At 41.5% G+C, this 14542-nt stretch overlaps 1 protein-coding gene across 11 annotated transcripts in view; it reads right to left on the bottom strand.

Moving 5' to 3' along the window:
- The window catches only part of LOC122540403 (protein polyglycylase TTLL10-like), a 159576-nt gene that overhangs the window by 24899 nt on the left and 120135 nt on the right, over nucleotides 1–14542 (bottom strand). For 9 of the 11 annotated variants that reach the window (XM_043676101.2, XM_087980323.1, XM_087980329.1 and 6 more), the window contains one exon: nucleotides 12240–12356. The exons of the other annotated variants lie outside the window; for them this stretch is intronic. In XM_043676101.2, coding sequence (XP_043532036.2) covers nucleotides 12240–12356 — 117 coding nt within the window. The remainder of the gene's footprint in view (nucleotides 1–12239; nucleotides 12357–14542) is intronic. 11 annotated transcript variants of the gene reach the window in all.

Raw genomic sequence — 14542 nt, 5'->3', positions numbered from 1 at the left:
TTAAAGATCAAGCAAACCTATGATGCCCTTAGAGAGGTAATTATTCAAAAAACTCACTGCCTGATGTAATGCGAATTTATGGGGAAGAGCAGAGAGTTAAAATGGCAAGGTTAGCAGCTGATGTGGCTGATGATTATGAGCTGGTCCATAAAATTCGGTTTGGCTTCCAGAATCAATTTCAGTCCATGAGGGATAGAAATTGGGGCAAAGGGAAGTCCTCACGTGAAAGGGAAAAGTAGGTCTCAGTGAAGGTCATAAGGGGAACTCACCACAGAGTAAAAAAGAAACCCTTGAGGAGGACAAAGAAGTTAAAAAGCTCCGGTGTTTTTATTGTAATAAAGTGGGCCACACAAAATCACAGTGTTGGTGAGCTAGGAGAAAGACAGAAGTAGAAAAACCAGACAAGTCTGGGAGTTTTGTTGGACTGGTAACAAAAAGCACAAGGGAAGTTTCTCCCCGTGTCTGCGTGGGTTTCCTCCAGGTGCTCCGGTTTCCTCCCACAGTCCAAAAATGTGCGGGTTAGGTGGATTGACCGTGCTAAATTGCCCGTAGTGTTAGGTGAAGGGGTAAATGTAGGGGAATGGGTCTGGGTGGGTTGCACTTCGGCGGGTTGGTGTGGACTTGTTGGGCCAAAGGGCCTGTTTCCACAATGTAAGTAATCTAATCTAAACTGCCTCAGAGTGTACAAGACGATCAGAGTTTGATCAAGGAGGAGGTGCCAGATCTGCTTAAAAAATATGCATGCAAGGGTAAAGTTTATTCACAAACGCCAGGAGTAGCAGGTAAAGAGATTACAATATTAAGGGACACAGAATCCTCTCAGTCTGTAATGCTGAAGGATGAGGAGATATGTACTCCTGAGGGACTATTGCCAGAAAAGGTATTGCCAGGAATTCATGGTGAGACAAAAAGTGCTCAATTATGTAAAGTGAGGCTAGAGAGTCCAGAGAAGAGTGGAGAATGTGTGGTAGGAGTAGTGGACAAACTCAGCTCCAGGATTACGATTTGCCCTTGCAAATGATATAGCTGATTCACCGGTAGGTATGTTGTTACTCTAGTTGAAAAGTCAGTGGAGACACAGGCAACTGAAGAAACGAAGGATATTTATCCAGGTACATAGAGTCATAGAGATATACAGCATGGAAACAAACTCTTCGGTCTAGCCCAACCATGCCGACCAGATATCCCAACCCATCTAGTCCCACCTGCCAGCACTGGCCCATATCCCTTCCTATTCATATACCCATCCAAATGCCTTTTAAATGTTGCAATTGTACCAGCCTCCACCACTTCCTCTGGCTGCTCATTCTATACACGTACCACCCTCTGTGTGAAAAAGTTGCCCCTTAGGTCTCTTTTATATCTTTCCCCTCTCACTCTAAACCTATGCCCTCTAGTTCTGGACTCCCCCACCCCAGGAAAAAGACTTTGTCTATTTATCCTATCCATGCCCCTCATAATTTTGTAAACTTCTATAAGTCACACCTCAGCCTCTGACGCTCCAGGGAAAACAGCCTCAACCTGTTTAACCTCGCCCCATAGCTCAATTCCTCCAACCCGGGCAACATCCTTGTAAATCTTTTCTGAGATTTCAAGTTTCACAACATCTTTCTGATAGGAAGGAGACCAGAACTGCACACAATATTCCAACAGTGGCCTAACCAATGTTCTGTACAGCCACAACATGACGTCCCAACTCCTGTACTCAATATTCTGACCAATAAAAGAAAACATACCAAATGCCTTCTTCACTATCCTATCTATCTGCGACTCCACTTTCAAGAAGCTATGGACCTGCACTCCAAAGTCTCTTTGTTCAGCAACACTCTCTAGGACCTTACCATTAAGTGTATAAGTCCTGCTAAAATTTGCTTTCCCAAAATGCAGCACCTCGCACTTATCTGAATTAAACTCCATCTGCCACTTCTCAGCCATTGGTCCATCTGGTCAAGATCCTATTGTAATCTGTGGTAACCTTCTTCGCTGTCCACTCCACCTCCAATGTTGGTGTCATCTGCAAACTTACTAACTGTACCTCGAATCTTCCCAGATTGTGTGATCACATGATCACAGAGCCACAAGCTGAAGCAGGAGAGATCAAAAGACACAGATAGGGAAGTTGACATAGCTTTATCTGTGACTTTTTTTGATCAGATACTTGGGACAGAGCAGGAACAAATAGGTAAACATACAAGTATCTTTAGCTCTGCTATGCTTATTGAGTTACAGCAGAAAGATGAGAAGTTAAAACGATTGTATCAAAAGACATATACAGCGAAGGAGAATGAATCCATCCCTGTATGTTACTACTTAACAAATGATGTCTTAATGAGGAAGTGGAGACCATCACACATTCAAGCAGATGAGAAGTAGGTAGAGATTGTTTTGCCAGTAGGATATAAAAAGGAGGTGCTGCGTGTGGTACATGTGCTACCACTTGGAGATCATTTAGGGGTGAGGAAAGCAAAGACATTTTTACTGGCCTGGACTATACAAGGATGTGGTTGAATTTTGCCAGACATGTCATACATGTCAGCTAATCGGAAAACTACAGGCAGTAAAAAAAACCTGCACCTTTAGTACCTATTCTCGCATTTGAGGAACCTTTCACAAGAGTCTTGATTGATTATGTAGGTCCCCTACCTCAAACAAAAAGTGGGAATAAGTATTTATTACCAATGAGGAAAAATGAGATACGAAGGTAAACTGGCCAATAATATAAAGGAGGATAATAAAAGCTTTTTTAAGTATGTGCAAGGCAAAAAAATGGCTAGGACTAAAATTGGGCCCTTGAAGACAGAAACAGGGGAATATATTACGGGGAACAAAGAAATGGCAGAAGAATTAAATGGGTACTTCAGATCTGTGTTCACTGGGGAAGACACAAGCAATCTCCCTGAGGTAACAGTGGCTGAAGGACCTGAACTTAAGGGAATTTATATTTGCCAGGACTTGGTGTTGGAGAGACTGTTAGGTCTGAAGGTTGATAAGTCTCCGGGGCCTGATGGTCTACATCCCAGGGTACTGAAGGAGGTGGCTTGCGAAATCGTGGATGCGTTGATGATTATTTTCCAGAGTTCGATAGATTCGGGGTCGGTTCCTGAGGATTGGAGGGTGGCTAATGTTATACCACTTTTTAAGAAAGGTGGGAGAGAGAAAGCAGGAAATTATAGACCAGTTAGTCTGACCTCAGTGGTGGGAAAGATGCTGGAGTCTATTATAAAGGATGAAATTACGGCACATCTGGATAGTAGTAACAGGATAGGACAGAGTCAGCATGGATTTATGAAGGGGAAATCATGCTTGACTAATCTTCTTGAATTTTTTGAGGATGTAACTCTGAAGATGGATGAAGGAGATCCAGTAGATGTAGTGTACCTGGACTTTCAGAAAGCTTTTGATAAAGTCCCACACAGGAGGTTAGTGAGTAAAGTTAGGGCGCATTGTATTGGGGGCAAAGTACTAGATTGGATTGAAAATTGGTTGGCTGATAGGAAACAAAGGGTAGTGATAAACGGCTCCATTTCAGAATGGCAGGCAGTGACCAGTGGGGTACCGCAGGGATCCTGTACTGGGACCGCAGCTTTTTACAATATATGTTAATGATATAGAAGATGGTATCAACAATAATATTAGCAAATTTGCTGATGATACAAAGCTGGGTGGCAGGGTGAAATGTGATGAGGATGTTAGGAGATTACAGGGTGACCTGGACAAGTTAGGTGAGTGGGCAGATGCAGTTTAATATGGATAAATGTATGGTTATCCACTTTGATGGCAAGAACAGGAAGGCAGATTACTACCTCAATGGAATCAATTTAGGTAAAGGGGCAGTACAGAGAGATCTGGGTGTTCTTGTACACCAGTCAATGAAGGCAAGCATGCAGGTACAGCAGGTAGTGAAGAAGGCTAATAGCATGCCGGCCTTGATAACAAGAGGAATTCAGTATAGAAGCAAAGAGGTGCTTCTGCAACTGTACAGGGCCCTGGTGAGACCACACCTGGAGTACTGAGTGCAGTTCTGGTCTCCAAATTTGAGGAAAGACATTCTGGCTATTGAGGGAGTGCAGCGTAGGTTCACGAGGTCAATTCCTGGAATGGCAGGATTACCATACACTGAAAGACTGAAGCGACTGGGCTTGTATCCCCTTGAGTTTAGAAGACTGAGAGGGGATCTGATTGTGACATATAAGATTATGAAAGCATTGGACACTCTGACAGCAGAAAACATGTTTCCGCTGATGGGTGAGTGCTGAACCAGAGGACACAGCTTAAAAATACGGGGAAAACCATTTAGGACAGAGATGAGGAGAAACTTCTTCACCCAGAGAGTGGTGGCTGTGTGGAATGCTCTGCCCCAGAGGGCAGTGGAGGCCCAGTCTCTGGATTCATTTAAGAAAGAGTTGGATAGAGCTCTCAAAGATAGTGGAAACAAGGGTTATGGAGATAAGGCAGGAAGAGGATACGGATTAGGAATGATCAGCCATGATCATATTGAATGGCGGTGCAGGCTCGAAGGGCTGAATGGCCTACTCCTGCACCTATTGTCTATTGTCTATTGTGTCGAATAGATTTCCAGAGGCAATCCCATTATGTAACATCACAGCTAAAAGGGTTGTGGAAGAATTATTTAATTATTTTACTAGATACAGACTACTAATAGAGATCCAGTCAGATCAAAGATCAATCCAAACTGTTCAAGAAGGTTATGGATAACTTGGAATAAAGCATTTCAAATGTACTGCGTACCATCCACAATTGCAGGGGGTGCTAGAGAGATGGCATCAAACTCTAAAGACCACGTTGAGGGCTTATGGTCAGGATTATGCAAATGATTGGAATAAAGGAACTCGGTTTGTACTTTTTGCGATCAGAGATGCACCAAATGAATCAACCAAATTCAGTCCATTTAAATTAATTTTGGGGCATGAAATAAGAGGACCATTAAAATTGATTAAGGAGAAATCAATAGGTCAGAATTCAGAGACTACCCATTTGGAATATGTGCCAAATTTTAGAGAACAATTAAATAGAGCTATAGAGTTGGCTAGACAGCATTTGAAAGTATGGGAAAAAGTGAGGACTGCAGATGTTGGAGATCAGAGCTGAAAAATGTGTTGCTGGAACCTTTCATTCCTGAAGAAGGGCTTATGCCCGAAACGTCGATTCTCCTGCCTCTTGGATGCTGCCTGACCTGCTGCGCTTTTCCAGCAACGCATTTTTCAGCATTTAAAAGTATCACAGCATGTGACGAAACAGGAAACAGATAAGAAATCACAAATTCACAATTTTGCAATTGGGGATAAGGTATTGGTGTTACTTCCAGTAACAGGTGAGCCTTTAAAAGCCAGGTTTAGTGGACCTTATCTAATTGAGAGGAAATTGAATGAGGTGAACTACTTGATAAGGACTCCAGACAGGAAGAAATCCCACAGAATGTGTCATGTGAATATGCTCAAAAGGTATTTTGATAGGGAAGGAAAGCAAGAGGAGAAGGTGTTAATGATTACAGCACAGAAGGAAGAACCAAGTTCAGAGGATTCTGAATTGGACATTCCTCAAATCAAATTGGACAATGAGGAAATTGTCAAAAATTGGGATAAATTATTGAGTTACCTTCCACAAGAAAAATGAAATTACCTGAAAGATTTATTGCTATCACATGGGGAGATGTGCGGAAATAAACTGGGAAATATTAAACTAATTGTGCATGATTTAGAGATAGGAGATGCTGTTCCAATTAAGAAACATCCTTATAGGCATAACCTTCTAAAATTGGCACAGGTAGAGAAGGAAATAGAGTGCATGCTCCAAGATGACATAATCAAAGTGAGTTACAGTGACTGGAGCTCACCCATAATCATGGTGCCAAAGCCAGATGGTACCCAATGGTTATGGATGGATTATTGCAAAGTCAAAGCCGTTACAAAGACAGATGCATATCCAATTCCACGACTGGAGGACTGTGTCAAAAAAGTGGGACAAGCAACTGCATTTCTAAGTTGGACTTGCTCAGAGGCTACTGGCAAGTACCTCTGTCAGAGAGAGCAAAGGTAATTTTGGCTTTCCTAACGCCAAATGAACTATATCAGTTCAAAGTCATGCCATTTGGTATGAAAAATGCTCCAGCAACATTTCAGAGACTGACTAATAAGGTCATTGTGGGATTACCCAACTGTGAGGTGTATATTGATGACCTGGTGATTTTTAGTCACTAATGGAAGGAACATTTATCAGACTTGTTCGATCGACTTCGGAGGCTTGGTGGTAAACGGAGCTAAAACTGAATTTGCTCAAGCCCAAGTCACCTTCCTAGGCCATGTTGTTGGACATGGACAAATGGCCCCACGGGATCCAAAAATGAAAGTAATTGGGGAATTTCTCACACTATCAATGAAAAAAGCAGTACTATGGTTCCTGGGATTGCATGGATTTTACCGAACATTTGTGCCAAACTTTAGCAGTGTGGCTGCTCCACTCACCGAATTGTTAAAAAAGGGCAAGAAATTTCAGTGGACAGCAGACGTCAAAAGGCATTTGACAGCCTAAAGATGTTGTTAAGCACTGCCCCAGTATTAGCCACACAGGATTACACAAAGCCTTTCAAGGTGGCTATCGATGCCAGTGATGTGGGTGTCGGTGCAGTGCTCCTACAGGAGGATGACGAGGGAAATAGAAAGACCCATCGGGTATTTTTCCAGGAAGTTGAACGTTCATCAACAGAATTATTCAATGGCGAAGAAAGAGACTTTAAGCTTGGTGTTGGTATTACAACATGTCAGTGTTTATATTACCAGCAATGCATCTGAGATATTTGTGGAAAAATTTAAGGACACAAATGCCAGACTATTTAGATGGAGCTTGTTGTTGCAGCCATTCAGTTTGAAAATTGCACATGTAGCAGGTTGTAAAAACGTGATTGCCAATGCGTTATCGAAACTCAATGTGGGGGCATTCGATGGCGGGTGCGCTGCATTCGCATGTGGCTATGCATAGTTAGTATAGTGTATATGTGTGTTTTAGACTACTAACTAGCTTGTTATTGAAGGGTTTTAAAAATGAAGCCATCTTTTGATATTAATGGTTCATTTTTTTAAGGGGGGAGGTATCACAAAGCTGGTCCCTTTTTGCTAAAAGCTGTTCCTTTTTTTCAAGGGTACTGTGTCCTTGGATTTTTTCAAATGGGTCACAAATCCCTCCCAGCTCTGAAGTGACTAGTTTGGTACAGAGGTGAGAAAGGATTTTGAGAGGCCTTTTGTTTACATGTAAACAGATGAGACTTCAGGCCAAAGTGGTTATGTTTTAGAAGTGACCTGTATAATGAAAAGGGAGTGCTCTAGCTGAGCAGTTCAGTCCAGAACAAGGTAAGAGTTCAGTTGTGTGGAAACAGACTCTCTCTCCTTCTGCCCTTCTAACTTCAACCTTTAAGCATTTGTTCCATCTTTTACTGTTTTTTTTTAAGGGGGTTTGCTTATTGTCACTGTTTTGTATATTTGGAACAGCATAACTAAGTCTAGTTTGGATAGACTGAGTTCTGTAGGGGTTATTTATTCTGTTCTTTGAGTTTCATTGTGTAATTTTGTGAATAAATTTTTGTCTTTTTTAAAACTGGTAGTCAACCTAGTCAACCAGTGGGTAATTTTCACTGTATACTTACTGAAACAAATTGTAAAGTTATGGTGTGGGCTGCCTGCTAAAGAATGTTTTGAGTGATCTGGTCTAGTCCATAACAATAGGTTGTATACAAGACAGAAATGATTTTAAAAGACCATAAGGAACACTTTATCCCACCCTTCCCTAGACATTCCACTCCAATACCACGGCCAGAATGTTGGCTTTAGTTTAATTAGATCAAAGAGATCAGTTATATTGTACATTTGCAAATCTCGGTAAGACTGCCAGTGTCAGTTCATGAGTTATACTGTTAAATTTCCTTGGTAAAAACAATGACTGCTCTGGATCAATGGTGCTGGAAGAGCACAGCAATTCAGGCAGCATCGAGGAGCTTCAGCAAAATCGACGTTTCGGGCAAAAGCCCTTCATCAGGAATAAAGGCAGAGAGCCTGAATCGTGGAGAGATAAGCTAGAGGAGGGTGGGGATGGGGAGAAAGTAGCATAGAGTACAATAGGTGAGTGGGGGAGGAGATGAAGGTGATAGGTCAGGGAGGAGAGGCTGGAGTGGATAGGTGGAAAAGGAGATAGGCAGGTAGGACAAGTCCGGACAAGTCATGGGGACAGTGCTGAGCTGGAAGTTTGGAACTAGGGTGAGGTGGGAGAAGGGGAAACAAGGAAACTGTTGAAGTCCACATTGATGCCCTGGGGTTGAAGTGTTCCGAGGCGGAAGATGAGGCATTCTTCTTCCAGGTGTCTGGTGGTGAGGGAGCGACAGTGAAGGAGACCCAGGGCCTCCATGTCCTCGGCAGAGTGGGAGAGGGAGTTGAAATGTTGGGCCATGGGGCGGTGTGGTTGATTGGTGCGGGTATCCCGGAGATGTTCCCTAAAGCGCTCTGCTAGGAGGCGCCCAGTCTCCCCAATGTAGAGGAGACCGCATCGGGAGCAACGGATACAATAAATGATATTAGTGGATGTGCAGGTAAAACTTTGGATGTGGAAGGCTCCTATAGGGCCTTGAATAGAGGTGAGGGAGGAGGGGTGGGTGCAGGTTTTACAGTTCCTGCGGTGGCAGGGGAAGGTGCCAGGATGGGTTGTAGGGGGGGACGTGGACCTGACCAGGTAGTCACGGAGGGAACGGTCTTTGCGGAAGGCGGAAAGGGGTGGGGAGGGAAACATATCCTTGTCAACTGCTGATGAGAGACATATAATTATGCTCATTGACCAACAAATCTCAATGTTAACACAACAATAAACAATTCATAGTCTGTTACTACTATTATGTGTCACATGATCCACCTATGTGACCATAGTCAGGTGACCAAATTAAAACTTGGTTGATATTTACTGGTTTTGAATTGATGCATCAGGATGTGGTCTCCCAAAGTAGGAAATGAACAGCACCATTAAAAATAACTGCCATGGTCCATCTGCACAGTTGTACCATTAATGGGAGAAAAATAAACCGTTTTTTAATAAAGGTCTGGTGAAGCGGTGAAGCTAGAACAAGGCCTCTCAAGGTAGGAGTTTGGGTCCCCAAATGGCATTGCAAGGTAAATTTTGTGGTCCTGGGCTATGGGGCAATTCCTGTCAGAGAGGTATGGCCAAGTTAAAACAGCTGTCCTCCTGCTCTTTAGTTCTCCCCATGGGGATATGGCATTTTCAAACTTCAAAATGGGGTCACAACGGGCAATGGTTTGGGAAGTATTCAGATAGAATTTAGATATCCTGACATCTGATGCTTATTTTGCATTGTTCTGAGGAAATTTTGACTTTGCTGTGTAATGGAGGGTTTATATTTTAATGATCCCTCCCTCATGGTTTGGAATCATAACTCTAATGTGAAGCTAACCAGAGGAGCTTTTCTCCATGCTGCTATCTCTAAGATGTTTTTCTGCATAGTTTCACCTCAAGCAAGAGAAGCCTCTCAGATAATCTCCATGGTCCCTAAACTTTCGAATGTTAATGGGACAGTCCTCTATTTCTGACACAAAGTATATCTCCAAACCTGTGCATGTGGCAGCCACAATCACAGCCTTGATGCATATGCTAAACTTGAACTGATCTATACAACACACTACAGCAATTATATCAATAGGAATCCATAGGTATCTTTTGGCTCTTTGGATTATCTTACAGTGTATAGTGTATAGATACCACCATTCAGCTAAAGAAAAGCTGTTCCTAAAGGGCTCTGTGGATAACTGTGCCACTGTGAGTGACATAATTGTTATGTTTCATTGTACTTACAGAAAATATCTACCAGAAGATTATTTGTAATGCAGTCTTTTTCAAGGTCACTTAATAGTCACACTACAAAACAGGAGGTAATCCACCTGGTAAAGTGTTCGTATTTCTCTATGTTACATCCATCTAATAAGTAGATGACTTGCTCATTGACCATATGTTAATGTTACCATATAAACAGCTGCTCGTAAATGTGCAAGAACAAATGAAACCAATTACCCCCTCCACAGAGAAGGGACTTATTATACAAAGTGCTTTACAATGGGAGGAGCAAACTGAGCAAACTGTTACATGGGAAATCACTTGTTCCACCTTGTCCACAACATAGCAAGTTGGAGTCCTAGTATAACATGCAAGCTTACCAAAACATTCAAGACCATTAGTTTATTGCTAGCAATTGACAATACTTTCACATCTTTTTTTTTCCAGATATATCGGAGAAAAATGTTACCCAGTTAGAGGCCGAAGAAATCTCCCATTTTTATTCCCAACAACATACCAAAGCCTTAAAAATCAGAAGAGTATCAGAAGGCCAGTAACAAATTTTAAGATCATTGGCAAAAAAGCCAGCTGCAAGATGCAGACAAATGTTTCTCATAGCAAGTTATTCTAATCTAAATGTCCTTCCTGACAGGGTGGAGGGAATGGATTTAACAGTAGCTTTCAAAAGGGGATTGGATGTATACTACAAAGAGAAATATTTGCAGGAATGTGGGAAAAGAACAAGGGAGTGGCATTATTAATGTTGAATTGGAGAAATGGAGGCAATGCAGTGTCCTTTCAACTTCAAGTTCTGGACTTAAATCTGTGTGGATCCAATTATCCTGTATCTGCTCAGTCTGGCTCACCCATGAAATGAATCTGGGAGATGAGATAGCGGACAAAACATAATTAAGCATTGCATTGCCAATGTCACGAAAGAGGTGAGGAAAATGGAGAAAAATAAATTAGCATTGTACTTTGGATTTTTGAAGCACAGGAGGAAGGTCATTTAACTCTTCTTTGAAATAGCTGTCCAATTAGATTTATACTTCTCTGTCTTGGCCCTGCAAAGTTTTACCATTCATGAATTTATCCAAGTTCCTTTTCAACCTTTGTGAAGCTGCTTCCAGCACCTTTCATATCATCATAATTTGAGGCATTTAAAATTTAAAAAAACATATTTCCTCATCATCTCCCTACTCTTCTTTCATTTTTATCCACTACTTCATGAATCTTTTGCCATAATCTTTAGAACTATGATTTACCCACTGGAGGGAGTGACATCTCAAAGCTTCTTCATCTATGTGGAAAAAATGTATGAGTGTACTCAACAGGATAACCAAGTGGATCTGATCATAAACATAGGCATTTTGCACTGGGGTTTGCTGCATGAGGATCTGCAATAGGAATACTGATGGATTTTTTTCCACTGTCAATGTATAGTGTCCCTGTGAGACAAGCTGATACCCAGAGCTATGACTCTTTTATAAATTCCGACTAGTAGGTAGTACTAAATTTGCAGTCTCATACACAGTTGAATTGTATCATTAATATTGGTCACAGCAAGCCTTCTTTTTAAGATTGATCCTTGGGATCAGGGCATCGCTGATCTGGCTAGGATTTATTGTGCATCCTTTGTTACCTTGTTTGGATACAGCTGAGTGGCTTGTTTGGTCATCTCAGAGGGCACCACATTTGTATGGAAGCTGAGCCAGATATAAGGGCAAGGTTTACTTTTCAAAAGAATTGAATTAAAATTCTCAAACTGCAATGGTAGTTCTGGACTCAATCTCTGGACTATAAAAGAGGTGTGTAATCATTTTTTTATGTGCACCATTGCAGTTCACCAAAACACAGAATGTATTCTGGATAGGAAATCTCAAAATGCCCATCACTAAATATGGATCATTAGCACCCTGATTGACTGAATCCTGAAGAACGTTGCTACCAGAAGGAAACAGTGTGGCAGGTATGGATAGACCAATGTGAACGAAAAACATTCAGAATTCATGCTTTTGTACTATTGGCTTCTGTGTTTAAGCTGTTTAAGCTCTGGAATCTCCTGCTGAAACTATGCATGTCTACCACCCATTCTTGTTCTCAAATACCACTTAAAGCCTAACCCTTTATTCATCTGCCTTTATATCTCCTTAATTGATTAAGTTCAATTTTTTATTGCTTAGGTTTAGAGGAATATGGGCCAAATACTGGCAAGCAGACCTAGATGAGTTTAGGATACCTGGTCAGTAAGGACAAGTTGGACTGAAGGGTCTGTTTCCATGCTGCACAACTCTATAACTCAATGACACCCTAAGTTCCTTTGCTCTCACATTTGGATCAATTTATATTCACTGATTTAACAAAAGTGCATAGCCAAAGAGAATTAAAAATACTGTCACCTTGAAATTTTGATCAATCATAATGTCAAAACCCAGAAGATCAAAGTAGCCCAGTTTCCTACCAAGTCTGGCCTTGGTGGCAATGAAGCATTGTGTCATGATCTGTTGTGTTCTCTTCTGTAAGAAAATATTAAATCTCTTAATAACCTTTGCAGTCAGACAAGATTCTTTGTTACACAGTCTATAGGCTTGGTTGTATTTGAGGGAATGCTCAGAAGCAGTAGATTATTCTTACTTCCCCAGTCCTGTGCTTTATCCCTTCCTTTTTGTTACGTATCTTTCAGTTTGAATTTCACCTCATCAAGCAAAGAAGAATCTCATCCATTTTAGTTTTATGCCTCTATTTCTATTTCACTGGGTTTACCTTGTTTGAGATAATTCCATGCTTCACTAAAGCCTGGTAAGAAGATCGAATTAACATTGCTTTATTGAATTGAATGTCCAAATCTATAAATGAAGAGTAAACGATAGCCCACCAGTTATCCCAATTTCTAGTTATAACCCACTAGCCACTGAAAGCCTAACAGTCATAATGTCAATACAATAATTACATATCCAAACAAAGCCGGACATGTACTTCCTTCCAAGCAATTAGATTGAATCATCTGGACATTTGTTTTGAATATTATAAATATTGATGGTACTTAAAGGATATCCAAAATGCTAGCAAAATGGCAAAAGGTCACGTACAATCATCATAATGAACCACAAAAATTAAACATACAGGTAGCGATTCATTGTCAGTTTGGATATCGTCACATTTTAGATAAGAATTGGATTTGTTACAAGCGCTGAAGTGTATAAAATGGTCCTAAGATTCTCTAAAATGTAAAACAAGTTTTATTTCATTTAAAAATGCCTATATTTGGGATGGGAATTGAATCATAAGTGAGACCAGTGAATGAGTGCAGAAGAACGAAATTTCAAAATAGAAGGAGATACTGAAAGACAGAGGGCAGGCTTTTAAGAATAAAACAGAAATACTTGCTGCCTCAAACCTCAAGGCAAAAGAAAGACAGTTAACACTCCATACCAATAATGGGTTAGAGGTGGCATGGTGGCTCAGTGGTTATCACTGCTGCTTCACAGAGGCAGGGACCTGGGTTTGATTCCACCCTCGGGCGACTGTGTGTGCAGAGTTTGCACATTCTTCCTGTGTCTGCATGGGTTTCCACCAGGTGCTCCAGTTTCATCTCACAGTCTAAAGATGTGCAGGTTGGGTGGATTGGCCATGCTAATTTTCCCATTATGTCTAGGGATATGTAGGCTAGATAGATTAACTATGGGAAATGTGGTTATAGGGGAGGGAGGGGATATGGGTGGGATGCTCTTTGGAGGGTTGGTGTGGACTCGATGGGCCAAATGGCCTGTTTCACACACTGTAGGGAAATGGCCTGTTTCACACACTTTAGCTATAGAACAGGGTCCAACTCCTTTTTGAAAAACGTTCAATGCTTTGGCATCGATCATTTTTTGCGGCAGAGAATTCCACATACCTACCCTGCACCCTGAATCTGTGACCTCTATTTCTGAACTCCCTGATCATCAGGAAACTTGTTCCTGCATTTGCCTTGTCTAGTCCTGTTAGAAATTTATCTGGTTTTTTTATGAGATCACCCCTCATTAAAGATCTAAACAATCCAGTGTCACTTCATACATTGGAACTGTCATCCCAGGAATCAGTCTGGTAAAGCTTTAATGCATTCCCTCCCTAGCCTAACCTCCTTCCTTATCTAAAGAGACCACAACTGCACAGAATATTCCTGGGGTGGTCTCACCAAGACCTTGTACAATTGCAGCAAGACATCCCTGCTCTTGTACTCAATATCCTCTCGCTACAAAGACTAAAATACCACTTGCCTTCTTCACTGCCTGCTGCACCTGTATGTTTACTTTTGCAAGTGCTGTAGAAGGACACTCAGGTCTTGTTGCACCTCCCTATTCCCAATCTATTGCAATTCACATTATCTGCCTTCCTGCTTTTGCTACCAAAGTGGATAACCTCATATTTGTCCACACTACCCTTCATCTTCCATACTTTTGCCCACTCACTCAATTTTCCCATTTCACACTGAAGCATGTCTGCATACATAGTTCACCCTCCAACCCAACTCTATGTTTTCTGCAGATTTGGAGATATTACATTTAGTTCCCTCATCTTAATCGAAGGGGTCCAAGCACTGATCCCTGTGGTGGCCCACTAGTCATTGGCTGCCATTCAGAAATAACTCCTTTTATTCCTACTCTTTGTTTCCTGTCTGCCAATGAGTTCTCAATCCATGGCAGTACTTGATCCCCACTCC

Source organism: Chiloscyllium plagiosum, unplaced genomic scaffold (genome assembly GCF_037043375.1).
Source record: "Chiloscyllium plagiosum isolate Xiang-an unplaced genomic scaffold, Cpla_swu_hap1 HiC_scaffold_37, whole genome shotgun sequence".
In the NCBI taxonomy this organism is placed as follows: domain Eukaryota; kingdom Metazoa; phylum Chordata; class Chondrichthyes; order Orectolobiformes; family Hemiscylliidae; genus Chiloscyllium; species Chiloscyllium plagiosum.
The sequence above is the reverse complement of the archived record's forward strand: the minus strand, read 5'-3'. Positions and strand labels throughout refer to the sequence as shown.